Genomic DNA, 19,394 nt, shown 5'->3' with positions numbered 1-19,394 from the left:
CCACCTCCTTTTAGGCAGTCCTATTAGCCATTACAAAAATGTGCACTGTGGATATCAAATGTACAAAGTAGTATTAAAAAAAAAAAAACATGTAGGGGCATCTAGGTGGTCCAGTCAAGTGTCTGACTCTTGGTTTCGGCTCAAGTTGTGATCGCAGGGTCCTGAGATTGAGCCCCACATTAGACTCCACACTCAGCTCAGGGTCTGCTTGCGATTCTCTCTCCCTCTCCCTCCCTCACTTTCCAAAATAAATAGATAAATCTTTTTAAAATTTTTTGAAAGTAAACTAAAGTGAAATCTTCCGGTAAACCTGCAGCTTTTACCAACAAACAGAGACTTTACTATTGCTGGTAGTATTTACATCCTGCTGTTCAACCCGGTATCTATTCTTTTGTTGCCCCTTGCCTGCAAAGTATAGAAATGGCTTTGTAACCTTAGAGAAACATTGTATTTATCACCCCTTTGAGGCTGCATGTGCCAGGCATGTTGGCCTACACTGCATAGAGCAGCAGAAGTGGGAGGACTATTACAGATATAATTAAAGGCCAAACCACACATTGTCATATAGATTTTAATAGATTTTCTGATTAACTCATCACAGTAATCATTTTTACTGTAATGATATGCAGCTTTACTACACTAGTATAAATAAAAACAGATAAATACAGCTCTAGGCAACATCACAGATTAACAAACTAAGCATTCTTCATGAAGCAAAACTGAAAACAATTATTAATAAGAGATGCTGACACCCTTGCCCATTCTCATCATACCTTCTCAAAAAGGGTACTCCAATAAGGCGCTCCACTTATTGTATTGGTCAATTAATTTGCCAATTAGCCAGGCACATATATTTCATGGTCTCCACTATTTCATCATTTGGTTGAAAAGCTGACACACCTCAACATATCAAAAAGAAAAGTGGAACAGGTAGTATTACTGAAGAAAACCACTGAATGCAATTAGAAATACACTTTTCCTGTATTTTAGCAGTAAAACCTAACCAGGGATAGAAATATACCAAGAAAAAAATTAACATCCGCTGTGAATATCCACCCTGCATTATCAGTCTGTGAAACAGGATGGGCAATGAGAGGACGTGAAATCAAAAAGGAAGCATGGGAACTAAAATCCAGGTGATGTTTAATGTTATGAAGCTATCTGCAAAGAAGCTGGTTTCTTCTCTGAAGACTTGTAACTCAAGACAAACAAGCTATTCAAGAACTCATGGTGGAGTTCACACTGCAAATTCACTTAGGACTAGATGAAGACAGGATATATAGAAGCATCATTAGAAAAGATTTCACTCTGGATGGCCAGATAACTTTAAAGGGGTCATTAAGAAAGCCCAAAGTCTGCCAGAGGGAGGAAATAAAATAGGACAAAATACTTATTTTAGAAAGGGCAGATAGCAAAATGAAGAAATGTTTCATGAAATTCCTAAAATGTTGCTCAACTTTGAACTGTCATTCTAATATGGCTTCATGATCTAATAAAGCTTCAAGATCTTATAGGTATATTATTTTTAAGAACTAGAAAGTGAAGAATCACTTCCAAAATGTAAAAATGGCTCATTGCTGGATATGTTTCAGGAAATGTCTGTCTGCTAAATTCATTTCCTACCAAAAATGCATAAGCACAGAATATTTAGGCCAGTCCTTCAAGTAAACTGTCTTTGCTGATAGTGAATTAAGACCATGATTAAGACAGACATTTCCAAAAACAATAATCCCAAACTCACCCCAGTACATTTTCAACTCATTCTGCAAAAATGTGCACTGTGGATATTCAAAACATTAACTGAACACTTATGGATGTGACATACCCAAAGATTCAAAGGTTATGTTCAGATTAAAATTTTAACTGCTACCTTTGCAATTGTTTTCATTTGATTTTTTTTTTAAAAGGTTAACGATATTCAACTTTTGGTTTTAATCTGCAAAGTGATTTGTTGTGTTTTAACTTTCTAATTAATGAGTCAAAATGTACAGGTCAGAAGACATAATCCAGAGGATGGCAGTGAAAGATCAGAAAAAGATTTATGTACACATTGGATCATAGACAAATAACCACAACCTCTTTTTAAACCCTTGTTCCCAGTGTAAACTTTGTTCATATCTCCATAATTTTAAGTCTGAATTAGTCTATAAAAATCACATTAAAAAGGTAAAATTATTTAAGCGCGATATTAACTGATCTGTATTTTATAAATTTTAATCCATAAAAATATAAATAAGAATGGTAAATTTTTAAGAAAAGAAATATACATTTAGTGCAAGTTATGAATTACATTTCTTCTTCAGTGTCAGCAATAAAATATCTTGAGGAAAGAAACAAAAAATGATCTAATTTCAAGAAAAAAAATTCCAGTGTTTAAACATGCAATTAATACCAGATACAGCTAAACAGAATACTTCCTTCTCTTTACTGTCAAAGCAGCAGCATTTTGTTTCCTTACGCTGAACAGTACGTGTAGATTATAGTTTTAGAATAGAAAATTTGCATAAGACCAGGTCACATTATCCATAAAGTCTGAGAGGAAAAAAAACAAAAAGAAAACTGTTTATCCTTACAAGTCGAGTTTCATTGTTGCTGATTCTGAACCACAATGCGCACAAGCGGAGAGATTTTGTTCACGCTTCACTCGAGATTTTACCTGTTGCGGTGCATGTGACTGCTCCAAGCATTTAGTGGCGGTGCCAACTACAAGGTTAATGGCACAAGAAACACTCCCTTCTTGTGATGAAACATCAGTAAAATCACAGTACATCTCAATATGAGAAAGGACTGTTTCAAAAGGGCACACCAATTTACAGAGGCTTTGTTACAGCTCAAGAGAGAAAGAAAAAGAGAGGGAGGGAGAGAGAGAAAGAAAAGCTCTTCTGGAATGTAGAAAGACAATGCTTAACTATAATAATTCATGAATTAAACAGAACAGTTTTGATACAAAAGGGCAAGACCTTGCAGTCTTATAGATGGCTCAATTCAAAGTAATCCCTCCAGAAATAGGGACTGCTAATGTGTCTTTGCGATGTCGGAGTAACAGGCCAGGTGCTCTGGGTGCTCCGGGTGCTCCGGGGCTGGGGCTGTGGCACCCCTTCTGCTGACGCTCCAGCCTGCGCAACTGTGGCACATCCTCAGCTGAATGCATCCAGTGCAGAACAGGAGATGATTTGCTGCTCTCAGTTAGATGGGGAAATACCTCACTCATTTCCTTCTCGCTCCTTTCCCTCCCCAAACAACTCCTTCGTTCCACCAGCAGTATTTGCAAACTATGTTGCAAAAAGCCCGGCTTTTAGATTTTTTAAGGAGAAAAAAAAGTAGACGACTCCCTCAAGTTAAAGAGTTGTGCTATTCAACAAATGAACTTCCTCTTCTGTTTCCTCTCTCTCATCTATAGGATTCAGTTGAACATTATTGAAGCGGGGTCTTGGTTTGCCGTCTGGGCCATATGACGGAGGATATCTTTTTTTGTTATAATGCCAAGGAGGCGCCTGAAAGGAATAAACATAAGATTGCTATTAAAATAAAAGGAAAAGAAAAGGAAAGCTCAATCTATAACTGAATCCTTTTTGTTGACAGGAATAGAGCAAAGCAAGCACCGTGATTGTGTATTTTCAAAAAGTATTTTATTGGTAAAGATAATTAAATTATCCAGCAACCATCCTTTGATATGAAAGTATCATGGTCACTAATAGTACGATGTCCTTTCCACCAAGACTCTGAGGACCACATGCCACATTGAAGTAGAGGTACTTTGATTCGTGTATGCCAACAAAAAAGTAACAAAAAATGGGAGGATGTGTGAACAAGAAATGATACTGATCCAATGTAGAAGGAAAATTCATTCCCATGATATCGAGAAAGCAGTAAAATGTCTGATGACCAAATCTCCTCAATATTCCATTTTTTTAAACCAAACTTAACCAACTTTAAAAAATAACTTAAGGATTGCCCAGTTGTATGCAGAATCTTCATGAAAGCACATACAATTGAGATAAAATAGTCAACAAAGAACTCCAATCCCAAGCTTCAGAGCCCTAAGAATAAATTGATAAAACAATCCAAGTTTCTAGTGCACTCATCAATATTTTCCTCTTTTGATTTTGGCCAAAAAAGTTAAGATACAGTGCTTTTATGAAAGTCTTAGTTGTTAATGCTTACATTAAAAGAGAAGTGAAAAATCAAGAAGCAGTCCTAACAGATTATTATAGATGAAGCAGAAAGCAGAATGAATGAGTAGCTACTTATTATTCTGGTTAGTAGTTTTTTAAAAAAGGATGCATGAAACACTTGTGAAATATTAGCTTACAACAGGAATACATAATCAGTTGTGTGCTTAAGCAAACTGGGACAGGTTTTTTTAAAGAAGTATGATAATTGCAGGGCAAAATAATTTCAGGAATTGCTAAAGCCAGACAATTTTTAGGTTGTAAGGTACAGTAAGATAATTCAAAATCTATCTTTAGTCATGAAACCACTAGGACATAAAGCCAGTTAAAACAAATGCATTTGACCCCAAAAAGCTGCTCACAGCATTCTGGACATACAAAAGGGGCACACACATAGTCTAGGTACAGTTCACTTAGTCTAGGTACAGTTCACTAATGAAATGGCAGGACACACATTCTTGACTATGAAGGTATGCAAGGTGTAGCAGAAAAAGAACTAATGCTATGATCACAAATATATCCAACATTACACTCTAGTTAAGTGTGCCCATAAAAAATATTCAACATTTGGCAATTATAACATTGCTAAGCTCGGTTAAAATCATTTATGAGCTTAGATTTACTACAAGAGTACCGCAAGATTAGAAAACATAAAAAGAAAAAGGGTTTGGGGTGGGGGTTGGGGGCAGACATCTCTAACCAGTCAGGCATCTTCTGAGACTGGTGTATCCACTAAGGTAGACAGACTTGTGTTTACTTTAAGAACGTCCGACAGTATTTACTCATTTAACTACCAAACTGTTTACAGTTCTTAAATAGCAACCGGTGATTCTGATGAGAGACGTTAACTTTTGCTAACTTCCTGTGAATGCGATTTTACAAATATCTAAATTTATCTTCCAGAGTTTATGAGATAAAATGGAATTGGCAGCATGTGGGTTTTTTATTCAGCAGGCATCTGGGCCTGACAGAACTGAACAGTTCACAAGTTTCATGCTTCCTGACTTGTACGGGGTCTACTGAGGAGATCTGATATATCTAATCACCAAGGGTTCGACGTGCTGCTTTACTTGCTCGAGATGCTCTAATATGTTCTTCTTTGTGATGATCCCCAAGACAATCCTGAAACAGATCATGTTATGCTAATAACTGTGAGAAATTAAATTAAAAGAGGTTCCAATCATAATGATAAAGAATGAGAGACAAAAATAAAAACATGAACCATAAGAATGCTTTTAATGAACTTTAGAAAAACAGAAACAAAAATGGTTCGAAATCCCAGGTCCCATTTGCATCAATTCTAGTGACTTTCATAAGAGACATGATACTATCTTTAAATATCTGTGAAGTTTTTTAATTAAACATCAAAATTATAAAAGATCGCAATGAAGGTGACTATAAAGAAAGGTACAAAAGGAACAATATTAATACACAGCTATAAACCTCTAAGATTTAGTTTCATATCAGCGTTCCTTTGTTAGGAGAAAGTATTTTTCTCATCTCTAAAAAGCTATTATTTGGATCTACTTCGGAAGAGCAAAGGTCGAATAGCCTTAATGGCATTAATGAGGAGACTTAAGACATTTACTTTACTATTACTTGGGATTAAAACGAAAGGCAACATGCACTTCAATAAATAATGCCAACTCAATACACATGCCCCCCGCCCCCCCCGGATTTTCCAGACCTTCTGAACACTACTTCTTAAAATAAACTAGTAAGATATTTATGACTGGGGATCAAAATGACTTTTACGTTATGCATGCTTTTTCCTAAATGATTATTTCTCAGTTAACCTATCACTATTATAGGCAAAATGAGGGGCATAAATTCTCACAAGGATACTTGAAAATAATTAGATTTATTAGAACAAAATCCTGGGTACTGGTTTATAAGGGAAGTCAATGAATTCAACTACAATATACGGCAATATGTATAATGAATGATTAAAACCTTAAAAAGCCTTAATCTTCAAACTCTAGAAGCCTGTCCTGAATGCCCTTCAGGGTAACTGGACATCTCCCTGGTGACCTAGTTAAGTCAACTTTACTACTCAACTGCCTTTGAACATCCTGACTTCTTAATGAACATCACTAGGGTGCTTCACTTAAAGTAGTCCAGGCCTACAGATACATCGGCTATAAAAAAATTAAGGCTGACAACTGGGTGTGGGGTGGGAGAGCACAGAGGGCAAGCAGCAGGAGGGCAAGCAGCAGGAAAGGCAGAAAGGTTCTCTGCTAATGTTTTCTCATTATTTAAAATAACACACCGATCCTTAAGAATGAAGATAAATTGAAAAGTTGTCAGAGGATGTGAACAAGTTCTCCCTCCAAAAAGGCTCAGAAAATGCCCTCATGAAATAAAAAAAAAAATGTGTACCTAAAATAAGCACAGAATCACTCAATGGATGTTCTTCTCTAAGTGTGTGAGGGAAAACAAACAAAAAGACCATCAATTCACTCTATAGTTGGGAATCAGGAAATGTGAAAAATCTTGACAAATAATACCACTTTAATTCTTATTCATTCTTTTCTTTCTAGTTATATACAATGATTAATTTCAGTTAGTATATTAGTAATCTCTGCCAAATCACAAGGTACAAAATGAGGAAAGTTACAAATTGATTAAGGACCAAATGGCAAATTTGGAGATTTATAAAGTAATCTCTATATTACAAAATAATGGCCCTAAAAGGAGGAAATACATAAATTTCCTCTCTAATGGAGAAGAGTTATTTGAGAATAAAGCCAGATTCAGTGCTACTTTATTAATTTCAGGAAGTACAAAGGAAATCAATGCAAAATATAACTTATGTAAAGAGTAATTTGCTGTTTCTTTGTGGGGCTAATAAGCAATGATATAAGAAGTTAACAGACTATGGCCCAACGTTTTCCCAAAATATGTTCCAAAAAACACCAATCCCAGGAGTTCTTCTGCCCTCTTTCCTCCATCCAAAAAAAAAAAAAAGGCTTCATGTTCGAACAAAACTTGGAATGTTTCCTATTGTCCTCGAGACTCAAACAGTATCAACATTTTATAAGTTTTGAGACATTTCACAATAGAGAAACCTCAACTGTATACACAATCCAATACTTCCCAAACGTATGTGGTCATAAAACTCTTTGTGAGCAAATGCCTATTAACATCCTGTTAGTTCCATCAAGATTATAAAGATTTTGAGAAATTCTGCTCATTAAAATATAAAACATAGGAAATCTGTAACTGACATACTTAAAATTTAGACACACTTCTCCTCACGTCCCTATTCTCATTTGCTCCTTGCAGCTAACAGTCTGGCCTTGTATCTCTCCCCCCAAATAGTTCTTTTCCAAGTCTAAGGACCCACTATGACCAGAAGATGCTCACAGTAATCCAAAACTTCACACTCTCCACTAAAAGCTAGTAAATATGGCTTCTTTTCTAAGTTTAAATCATTTAACTTAAAGTGAGAATAAAACACTCTACTTCCTTATATACTTCCAAGAAAATAAAAAAAAATAAAAATAAAATAAATAAATAAATAAATAAAAAAAAGAAAATAAAGACCCAAGAGTTACCGTCCCAAACGATCTCTTTTCTTTCTATATATATATATCAGTTTATTTTCCTTGAAGGACAAAAATAAGGAAAATATAACCAAGAAAATGAAACATATTCCTTTAGAAAAAGCTACCCCCGACAAAAATAAGGAAAATATAACCAAGAAAATGAAACATATTCCTTTAGAAAAAGCTACCCCCCACTACAAGCTATCTTATAAATGGGCAGTATGAGGTAAGATTTTAGTTATCTATCCTCCTCCTCCCCTACATTTTGTTATTTCTACACTCTTTTAAATATTTTCCTTTTTAACACCTGTGCTGCCAAAAAACTGGGAATTAATCAGCAAAGTGAAATACAGTAATTGACCCATACAGCTTTGTGATCACAGGTAATCATAACTAGAGAATGACCAAACTATGAGAGGCACAGAGAATAACTCAAAACAAATAAAAATTGTAACAACTCAGCTTCTAATTGAGCCACTTATAATTTAAAGGGCCCTAAAACCTGTATCACTTCATAAAAAGTTACTCTATTTAACATGTACTTACCAACATTTTAAACAATAACGTTTGGTAACTATTATTTTTTAATTAAACAATATTAAAAGAAAATATCTATTTTATTAGATACATCCCTTCTCCAATCAGTATTTATGATGTTTAATAATTCCAAACTACCTGCCTTTCATCAAGAATTTTTGTCTTTGATAATTTATTTCACATTATTTAGAGTTGTTTTAACTGGTTAGGTTAGCACAGTGAAAACATTAAACATGGATCCAATTCTCTGTATTTCTATTCCTAACCCAACATGGCATAATATTGTTCAAGAAAATAAGAAATCACAAAGAAAGAAGATATGTTCTATTAGTCAATCACAGTGTAAAAACAGTAGCAAGAGATTGGGTTCTAAAATTAGAAAGGTATTTAATCCCCTGATCTGAGTTACTGAGTGACTGGGCATAGTATTAAACTCTTCCAAGTTTCACTTGTTATATCTGTGAAGTAAAGATGCTACCACCTATTTCGCAGAGGTACTACAAAGTTAAGTGAGAAACCTGAAGAAGGTGCTCAAGAAAACAAACCTCCTTCCCTTTTCTTCTTTTTTCCTCCTTTCCTTAGACAGGGGTCATGTGTTTTGTCACTCAAAAGTCACTCTAAGCGTTTAGCATTTCAACCAGCTTCGCACTGGGCAGGGTTAAACCATCTCATTTATGCACAATCCAGAATACCCTTTGCTTCTTATTCCCAGCCTTTCTGTCCTCAGCCTTCAGAGAAAACAATGTCCTTATGTATTTCAATGAGGAACAGTCATAAAATGGAAATAGAGGGGACTGACTAGAGAGAGAACGGGCAGGGAAACAGATCCCAAGTGAAGGGACACAGGGGAGCAATGGTAATGAAGCAGGGGATGTTTGCAGAGGCATACTGTGCATCACAACCCCATTCTGTCCCTTGGACATCTGCCAAACAAAACTTTTCTATATTCCTATCCTGGAGAAACACTGGTAACTCATGTGCAAAGGGCAGAAAAATAATCAATTTACACATTTTAAATACATGAGTGTTTGTCATTAGCAGTTTATATGAAAGATTTATGGATGGAAAAGGTTGAAAAGAGGAAAGAAAAAGCATTTGCTAAAGGAGGATTTTAGCTAATTTACAAATTTCATTTAATTATATTATTTCCCTTGATACATAAGTTAAAAATCGCTGAAATAGTAATCAGCAAAAACTCCAGAGACTTATTACTGAACTAGAATGTTATATTCAAAATATGAAATACTCACAAAAAGAAAACAGGTTTTTCTCTCTACTCCATACAGGTTAGGTCCATTACACCTCTTTCCCAACTCTGAAGTGTCCCTGACCAGTGTTACTTTATGTTTTGGCAAAGATGTGGTAGTTTATATTTTTTTATTCTTAAGTGTCAATCTGATCAATACTGATCCTGATTTTATACTAAAAGACACTTTCCCACTTGAAAGCTTACACTTTCCCCTAATAACTGAATATAAATTCCACTAAAAAAGTATCATAAATTCTGCTAAGTAAACTGATTTCTTTCACCAAACTTACCCATTGTGAGTTACAAGGCACTGCCTCAGACCCAGCTTTCGGAAAATATCCACCACGATCTCCATCGGTGTGTGATCTGTCACTGTAAAAGGGCTCATGTCAAGAATGCTCCGAAGCTTCAGTGGCCGTGGACTTTCTGCTGGAAGAGACGGGGTGTGCTGTGCAAAACACACACGAGAACTGCCCACAATACCTTCTTGTTTTTTTCTGGCACTTTCTGAAAAGAGAGAAGACCAAAAGTTGATTTAAGGGCAATCCATTTATTCAGAGACTTTAAAAAAAAAATAAACAAATGTATCCCATGAATTTGGTCCCTTCACTTTTTCCTACCTTCTTAACCAAGAAAGGAATCAACTAAAAGCTGATTTAGTCATTTCTTATAATTCACAGAATCAGAATACACCAACAACAAACCATCATGTAAATAAAATATTTTTAGTTTATAAATTTTCTTTAGTGGGGCTGAAGCTGTTTTCTAACTTTGGGGGACAAGGAAGTATGTTTAAATATGGCTTTTTAAAACCTGCACAAATTGGAGCATGGTTTATTATAGGAATCCATCATTGAATGGCACCTGCCCATGCTAAATGTCACTTATCCTACAGAGGCAGAGTTAAAGAGAGCTTCATTCTTGTTTTGACTCTGTTGTATACACTCCCCCTGTGAATTAGCTAGTTCTCTTTTTAATGCTAGGTGAGTCATGAGCATTAACAGGTGGGCATAGCTATGATTATGCCAAAACAGACACAGACTTATTTTTCAGGTTTTATTTATAAAGGCTCTGTTAATTTCCCCTCTCTGGTGTAGTCTGCTTCAAGTGCTTCTGTTTGCTGCCAACTACCTCACCTACCTTTCAAAGTGCTAGACAAGTGGTTAAAGATGCAAAAAAAACTGCAGAACACAGACCACAGGAGAAAGGAAACCCATGAAATGGAGAAAATAAAAAAATAAGTAGCTTTATGTTTGTATTTTGAGTTAATATGTATTCAAAACTGTGCTCACAAATATGATTTTTCTATACTGAACATATTTTAAATATAAAATTTGCTATAAAAATATTTAAGCTAAAATAATAAGCATTAGTCCTAAGGTGAGCAGCAGATAAATATATACAGCTTATAAACAAACACTACAATTCTTTTTGCTCCTTCTGATCTCTAAAGCCTTATTTAACTGTTCTGGACCATTCAGGTAAGAAAGCACTAACTGAAGTTCTAATGACTAGCATTAATTAGGCCACTTTAAAAGCATGATAAAAGCATAGAAAAGAAGAAAGCCCATTAGCAAGTGATATATATGGTTTTGAAAGATGCTCCTTAAGGTGTTCTGAACCCATAGAAGCATCTGGCTAATGATCTATGAATGGTGGAGTGTAAATACTGTTAGCATGACAGATATTCTGAGTTAAAACTAACCCCACACATCAAACTTAAATACCTTAAGATAACAAATATTTTTTGATGAAAATATGCTGAGACTGTTTAAGTCAACATTTAATGCTTTAAGTTTCAGAAAATTTTAGAAAAAGTTACTATTTATTATAATGTTCCTTTGATATACAAGGCACAAGGCTAGTGAACACCCAGCCGGACTTAAATTTGTCATTTATATGAATACAGTAACTATTCTAACAAGCATCATTTATTGAGTACTTATAAAGTGCTGAGACATCTTCTCGGTTTGTTTTGTTTTATTTGAAAAACAATTTCTTTGAATGCCATTCATTCAGAGGCTTTTAAAACAGAATATATCATCATAGTTTTCATTTTCTGATAGGATTCAGGCTTTTTCTTTTTTTTTAAAGTATACATGTAGCAATAGAGTTACACTTCCAGGAGAATGGAAATGGTTCTTTTCTCACATAAAATCCGAATGTAAATAATGACCTTTCTTCCCCTAAAGTTTATGCTTTACTTTTCCTGCTCATGTTAATATACTCTTAAGAGCTTGACTTCTCAAAACTTATCAAAAAAGAAAGGTTGCACAGGCTGTCCCCTCCATTTTTGACTATGTGAAACCTGGTAGTGACAGATGGCAAAAATATTCTCCAGGGCTCCAGAACTCTCATCACTTGTATTAATCTTAGAAAGCTAAAAAGTCTCTAAATCCATAAAATGGTATTTCATCTAACAAACCAGCTATAAAGTTTACTACAAAGATAAACAAAAGGCTAGTGCACTTACTTGAAATGCATATTGAGTACATTCTATTTTAGGGTTTTGAAATATTGATATGGAAAGAAAAAACTATAACAAATTAGCTCTCCTAGGTATGCAAACTAAAGCTTTATTCTGAACAAAAGATCTTGAGGGAATAGGAGATTAAGTACAGTTAGAGTAGCCTGTCACTGTGTCACGTACCTTACTATTATGTTCAATATGTCAATGATATTTAGGTTTTCATACACTAAGAGTCTCCCTGTAAAACTTACAGCTCCTATTATATAAATAGAAGTGAACAAGTATACTTTTATACCTTAAAATGGAAAATAGGAAAGACAATTCAACTCACACTATAAATGTTAAAAATGCTTCATTTTAAACAAATCTATAAAACATTCAGCCTCACTTTTAATCTTGACATAAAAATGCAGGAAGAAAAACAAATGCAGGAAGAAATGTCTCTCCATTTGGACTAAACTTTAATATAGTAAACTGTCATTAACTGTTGGTGGGAGTACATGGTGTAATCACTACCTGGTGTGATGTGAAAAATATCTTACAACATTATAAATGCAGCTACCCTGTGATCCAATAACTCCCCTTCCAGTAATTTTTGTACATTTGCATGTAGGCAGAATGTTAAATATGTGAGACTATCAAATATATGAGGGAGCAATTTCTGTAACAGCGGAAAAATAGAAACATCTTAAATGTCCATCAATGAGGAACTGATTTTAGAAACCATGACATATCCCATGGTATATCTGCTTAATAGAATACTATGTAGCTTTAAAAGAATAGAATAAAGAAATTCATTGGGAAAATGTCTAACAAAACACTGTTTAGTGAAAAAAAAACCATAAAACAACATGTATTGGATAGCCTGATACAATGTTTAAAAAGAGAAAAAAACATATGTACTTACTTATATAGAATAATATCTACAGAATACATAAGAAACCAGAGATATCTACCTACAGACAGCTAAACTGATAACTATGAAGTCATGGGTGAGGGACATTTTTCACTGTATACTTTTAATCTTCTTGAATTTGAACTATGTGAATGTACCATCCATAAATAAACTAAAATTTTTAAATCATGTAATGACATAAAAATGTAGACCTTATAAATTAAGAAAACTGTGCTTTTAAAATCTTGAGTTTTCCCATTCTTGGATATGCTATACAGTTTACCAGTTGCTCAAGCATTCTTTTTTTGTCTTTCATAAAGTATTTTATATAAATACATATAAATTACCTATTTTATATTATCATACATATAAACAAAATCTCACGTACAGATCTATTTTTCTCATTCAAAAATGTAAACTTCATAAAAATATATGTAGGTAAATATTTAAGGTGTATTCTAAAAATCATGTGAAATATTCACGATGACATGACTTGACATTTCATATATCTAAAGTATACCCATTCCTTTCTTTTTAAGATTTTGTTTATTTATTCATGAGACAGAGAGAGAGAGAGAGACAGGCAGAGAGAGAAGCATGCTCCGTGCAGGGAGCCCGATGTGGGACTTGATCCCGAGACTCCAGGATCACGCCCTGGGCCAAAGGCAGGTGCTCAACCGCTGAGCCACCCAGGCATTCCTATACCCATTCCTTAAACTGACATTATCTGCTATCACAATATTCTCTTTCAAGACAGTAATAAAACCTTGAAAAACATATCCACAGAATTAGTTGGGTTATGAATAATTATTAACTTTTACCACTTTCTTCATCTTTTAAACACCCTGCTTTTTCCCCTTAAATTTTTATGTAAATTCTAAAATTCCAACCTTTCCTTTTCTTTGGCTGGCTACCATTAAAACCTAACGAACAGGAATGTAAACAATGAAAATTCTCTGACTGTAGGTTTGGCCATGGTTAATAGTTTAGAAACTGAAACACTTAAACACAAGAGCTAAGTCTGACCACATACTTTGCCCATTCTTGGCAACTGTTCTATTACCTACAGCAACACTTACAATGATAGAATGGCTAGTCTTTAAAAGACTCTTCCAAAGCTGTAGCCTTTTACTTAACTAAACAGGATATTCTCTGTAGGCGCTTTTGTTTTGTTTTGATAGCTCTTATAAACTGAGCATTTCCACTCTGATTTGAGAAATACTCCTCTAAGTCTTCCCTCTTCAAATGGGACAAGAATTAATATATTTTACAATCCTTTTGCAATGGCCAGAGAGACCAGTTGTAGAGGATGGGCTCATGGGACCAAATGCTTAACATTTTCAGCTCATGGTCCTCCACTAAATACTCGGGAGTATGAAAGCAACAGTCTGATTAAAATATCCTTTATCACCTTTGGGAGTTGCAGGGAAGCAGGAAAGGAATCAGACTGTATAGAAAAGGTCTTACCAGCCTCCTCAACAATACTGCAGGACTATAATATATGGAGAAAAATAAATTTTGGAAGAACACAATTGTTTCCTCCTCATAAAAAGTTTATCTCCAAGAAATAATATAATATGCTAATGGCTTCATAAATTCTATTTGTAGTAATATCAGTTCAACTTTTATATATATATATATATACTATATATATACTATACATACTATATACTTTTCAACTTAGCATTTGACCAAAATAAAGCAGCAATGATTTTTTTTTCGCTTTAGAGAGTATTATGTTAACACTGTAAACCTATATCCAAAAACTGAAAAAAGGAAAACCTTGTGAATGTGACATGAAACAGAAAAACAAATGAGATTTTTAATAACTTGCATTCAAATAAGCCTATGTTAAATATAATAATGTATTTAGTAGGATAACCCGGCACATGCTAATAAGGCCTCATCTCACATGCTGTTAGGAACAATATCAATTTAACAAGGCCTGAGTGGGAAAAGAAAGAACCTGACTTCAATCTCTGATAACAATGCCAAATCAAAAAGATAAAACTGCATTTAGTGCAGAAACAATTCACAGATGCATAATTCCTTTCCTAAAGAATGTAAGGGGATGCCTTGGTGGCTCAGCAGTTAAGTATCTGCCTTTAGCTCAAGGCATGATCCCAGAGTCCCAGGATTGAGTCCCACAACAAACAGGCTCCCAGCATGGAGCCTGCTTCTCCTCCCTCTTCCTAGGTCTCTGCCTCTCTCTGTGTCTCTCGTGAATAAATAAAATCTTTTTTTCTTCCCCAAGATTTTATTTATTCATTCGTGAGAGACACAGAAAGAGGCAGAGACTCAGGCAGAGGGAGGAGAAGCAGGCTCCATGCAAGGAGCCCGATGTGCAACTCGATCCCAGGAATCCGGGATCATGCCCTGAGCCAAAGGCAAACGCTCAACTGCTGAGCCACCCAGGCATCCCTAAATAAAATCTTAAAAAAAAAAAAAAAAAAAGTAAGACTTTGAGGGACATAAATAAAATACACCTTTCACCCCCAGAAACCCAACTAATTAAATATTTTTGCTTTCTTTTCCTCGAGAAATCTATTATGTCTATAGTTATCTAGATATAGATTCTGACAGATAAATAGATTTATGTGTGTGTCTGTATTTTTAAAAAGGGTACCTATTGCAATCGTCAGGTCTCTTCTGAGGGCAAATCCCACTAATCTTTGAGATTCCTTTGACATTATGACAGGAAAGCCATTGTAGCTGGTTTCATTAATCATGTTTTCTATATCATCCACTGTCATATTGTCCTGTGTTAGGACAGCTAAGGGAGGATCGTTCCTTCGAGGTCTCATGACATCAGCAGCCAGAGTGGTATGAGTGAATTCTTCTTTTGCATCCAAGAAAGGGTATCCATTTAACCGGATGTGTGCTTCATAAATGCCTTCCCTACCAAAGGCATCACCAACCCATTTACTGGTCATAACTGCAGCCATAAGGGGAACAATGTATTCCAAGCCCCCAGTAAGCTCAAACACAATAACCACCAGGGAGACAGTCATCCTTGTCACACCACCTGAAAGAAAAAAATAAGCCCCATTGGTCAAGGAGGACAGGACATGTTAGTAGAATTCTTGTACTAGGCAGTTGAACATGAGTTGTAAAAAGAACTGAAAAGGATTATCATAAAAAACTTCTCTCAGGACAATTATCACTATTTTAATAAGATTTAGAGAAATACTGATTTTCTTTATTGCTATAGCAAAGATATAATTCCTGTCTTATAAAAGCTGATTATTAAGTAAAGAATTTGGTGAAGCACATCATTGCTACCTTTTACATCACAGCTACCAATTTACAAATTAAGCTCATATGTAGGTAGAATATTAACTTAATCCACTTCTCTTCTCTGTATTATTTTCAAAATAAATAAAATATTTTGATACTTTGTGATTTATGTTAAGAAGCTAATCATATCTCCTCCCTCAGAAAACTCTATTCAATTTACCCAAATCATCATTCTGAACTAGCACCTGTATGATGCCTTGTAATCCACACCTCTCCACCTACTGTTGCATTTGCCCCATGTCTATGCATACCTTCTCTTACTGCTGTGTTTGTCTCACTTCCCAACTGTAAAAAGACTGGATGATCCACTGTCACAAAAAAACACCACACACTTAAAACCAAAGTCCTCTTCATCCCCCAAAGAGCTACCAGTTCCAACTTCTCAAGACTCTGGCACTGGCACTAGACTCTCCCTGGCCACCTAGACAGTCATTCCAGGATCATCCCTTTACTTTACCTCACTTGACCCTCACTCAATCCCATTTGATTTGCTTTGCAAAACAGTTATCTATGGGTCCTTTTCTCAATATTGTCATGATTACCGAACTAGTCCAGACTCTTAAGACTTTGCTCCTTAATTTTAATACTATTTTATCTTACCTCCTTGACTCCAGGCCCCATTACCTTCAATCCACTTTATAAAGTCATGTTCCCAGGTTAATCTTTCCTAAGTACTACTTTCACCATGTTGCTCCTTTGCTCAAAAACCTACCAGGGCTCGCCAGTTCATACTGTATTAAACTTAAACTCTTCCTTTTTGTTTTTTAACCTAAAAATAGAGGGAAGAAAGAACCTACTATGTATTACATATTACATATCTACACTATGCCAGACATGTGTCAGTTCAAAAAGGTTTTTTTTTTTTTTTTAACTAAGCCACTAATTTTACCTGGCACTGTGCTTACAGCTTTACATGCATTTGATCTCATATAATCCTGAAAACAACAATAGATTAGTAATTATTTCCATTTTAAAGATAATAAAATAAAAAATCAAAGTAAAGGAACATTCCCAAAGTCATCAAGCTACAAATGCCAAAGCCACAACAACTCTGCCGCAGATCTGACTAATTACAAATACAAACTGATCCTGACACAAATCACTGCCTTTTCATAAACTGACTCCTCCTCACTAATCCAACTTTCCTCTTTCAAAAGTATCCAAAATGAAAAAAAAAAAAAAAGTATCCAAAATGCACTCACTACTTCAATATTGTATCTTCAAAGCCCCACAAATACTCAATTTATTCTCATCTGGATTCCTATGCCTTCACATGATTATATTCCTCAAAAAGTGCTCTTTAAATTCTAACTTTCCAAAGTAAAGCTCATGTTCTATTCTACATGAACTACTTCAGCTTTTTTTCCCTCTAGATTCCTACAATCTTCAGAGATTCCATACTATATATAATCATTATATATTTCTCACTATTGTTTTCTCAGTTTTGGTCTTGTCTCCCCAACTTGATCGTACTTGAGGTTGGGCTCATGTTGCATATACCTCTTTCTGTATCACTCACTGCACACCTCCTAGCACAGTGCTAAAGACAAAGGGGGATCACTATCAAATAATTGCTACTTTGGTGAAATGATTCTGTCCTTCACTTTCACTTGATATTATACTTTCAAAGTTCAATAATTATATAACTTTTATTTTTTGAACAAAAATAAGTCAAAATACCAATTATTAAATATCATAACCAAAATTCAGCTGACATTTGAAATATAAAAATAATTATTTTTCATATCCAAGAGGACAATACATAGACTCTTAATTATTTAATGCAGATTTTCTTTCATTAAAACAGTAGTTATCTTTTATCATTTTGCTATAAATGAGCCTTAAGTGGAGGAGGGCTGATAAAGAAATCTTTCACTACAGCCAAGTATAAATCACTGCAGAGTAAAGCTACTCTGATATTTTGCTAGAATCCTAATCTCGGGAACTGTGCTACAGTCATCATAGGTAAGCCAAGATCCTTGACGATGAAAAGAACAAAAATCTTCCTGGACAAGATTCAAATTAAGCCTATGTTGTACTGAGATGTTTTCTGTCACAAAGCATTACACTATATTTAAAAGATGCTAACTACCATTAAATTTTTGGCATTAACAAATGTTTAGATAGGCAAAATGAAAACTAGTGCTACATAAATACCATGCAATAGCAGTACTGTTTCATTTCTGTGAAGAGTCTCTTCCCTCTGTCCTGTCCCACCCTCACCACCTCACCAACTAAACATGCTCTCACACTTGCTCTTTCTTCTCTCAGATTCACAATGTCCATTCACAAACCGTTACATTACCTAAGCATGCAGCAGCACCAACCATGGCATAAAGGCCAGGTGTAATGCAATCAGCTCCAACTTCACACCACTCCTTAAAGATAAACCAGTCATGGTGATAATAGGCGAGTTGTTCCACTGCAATCCCCACAATCCTTCCAGCAATCGCTCCAATGGCCATGCTGGGAATGAACAAGCCTGATGGAACCTGTAACATAAACAAAAGCAGAAACTGGGCAGAGATCCTCTACTTATACGTTTGGGACCTACATCCTATGAACTTCTCTTTAATGCTTTTGAGTCTTTTCAACATTTTTATTTATAGAGCAAAATCCTAGTACAAATAAAACTACAGCAAAGTACTGTTCTAGTGGTGCCTTAATAATTTCATAAATTCATAAAAATAAATAAATAAAAGAAAAAATAATTTCATAAATTCAGTTACAAAGTAACAAATGACATTCTCTAGGCCAAAGAAAAAATAACTCAAGGATTATTTATCCTTTAGTTCAAGGGTTCCTTAATGCCAGTCCCTAACAAAATTTTCACTAGTCTATGCTGCAATGGGGAAAGAAGAAAAGGACAATATGAAGCATTTTTTCATAAAACAAAATCAATTTGGTGTGAAGCACTGTCCTCTACTTCACAATTATATCCTTCCTATATATTTGTTTTATCAAATGATAAAAATATTAGATGCTATTCCTCTTATTTTTTTTTAATGATTTTATTTATGTATTCATGAGAGACCCACAGAAAGAGAGAGAGGAAGAGACACAGGCAGAGGGGGAAGGAGACTCCATGCAGAAACCCCGATGTGGGACTTGATCCCGGAACTGCGGGATCACGCCCTGAGCCAAAGGCAGACGCTCAACCACTGAGCCACCCAGGAGTCCCTAGGTGCTATTCCTCTCTCTCTCTCTCTCTTTTTTTTTATGCTAT

General features: G+C 35.0%; 1 protein-coding gene across 6 annotated transcripts in view; it reads right to left on the bottom strand.

Moving 5' to 3' along the window:
- Positions 1–557: 557 nt before the first annotated feature.
- CLCN3 (chloride voltage-gated channel 3) overlaps positions 558–19,394 on the bottom strand; it is an 88,240-nt gene continuing 69,403 nt past the window's right edge. For 4 of the 6 annotated variants that reach the window (XM_025462842.3, XM_049101335.1, XM_025462845.3 and 1 more), the window contains 5 exons: positions 18,474–18,660; positions 15,498–15,896; positions 9,797–10,013; positions 5,219–5,294; positions 558–3,494 (listed from right to left, as the gene is read on the bottom strand). In XM_025462842.3, the coding sequence (XP_025318627.1) occupies positions 3,339–3,494; positions 5,219–5,294; positions 9,797–10,013; positions 15,498–15,896; positions 18,474–18,660 (1,035 nt within the window). In that variant the 3' untranslated portion in view covers positions 558–3,338. The remainder of the gene's footprint in view (positions 3,495–5,218; positions 5,295–9,796; positions 10,014–15,497; positions 15,897–18,473; positions 18,661–19,394) is intronic. The other 2 variants (XM_025462844.3, XM_025462847.3) reach the window with 1 other exon arrangement.

Source organism: Canis lupus, chromosome 25, assembly GCF_003254725.2.
Source record: "Canis lupus dingo isolate Sandy chromosome 25, ASM325472v2, whole genome shotgun sequence".
NCBI classification, from domain to species: domain Eukaryota; kingdom Metazoa; phylum Chordata; class Mammalia; order Carnivora; family Canidae; genus Canis; species Canis lupus.
Note: the sequence above shows the minus strand (reverse complement) of the source record. Positions and strands in the feature narration are given on the sequence as shown.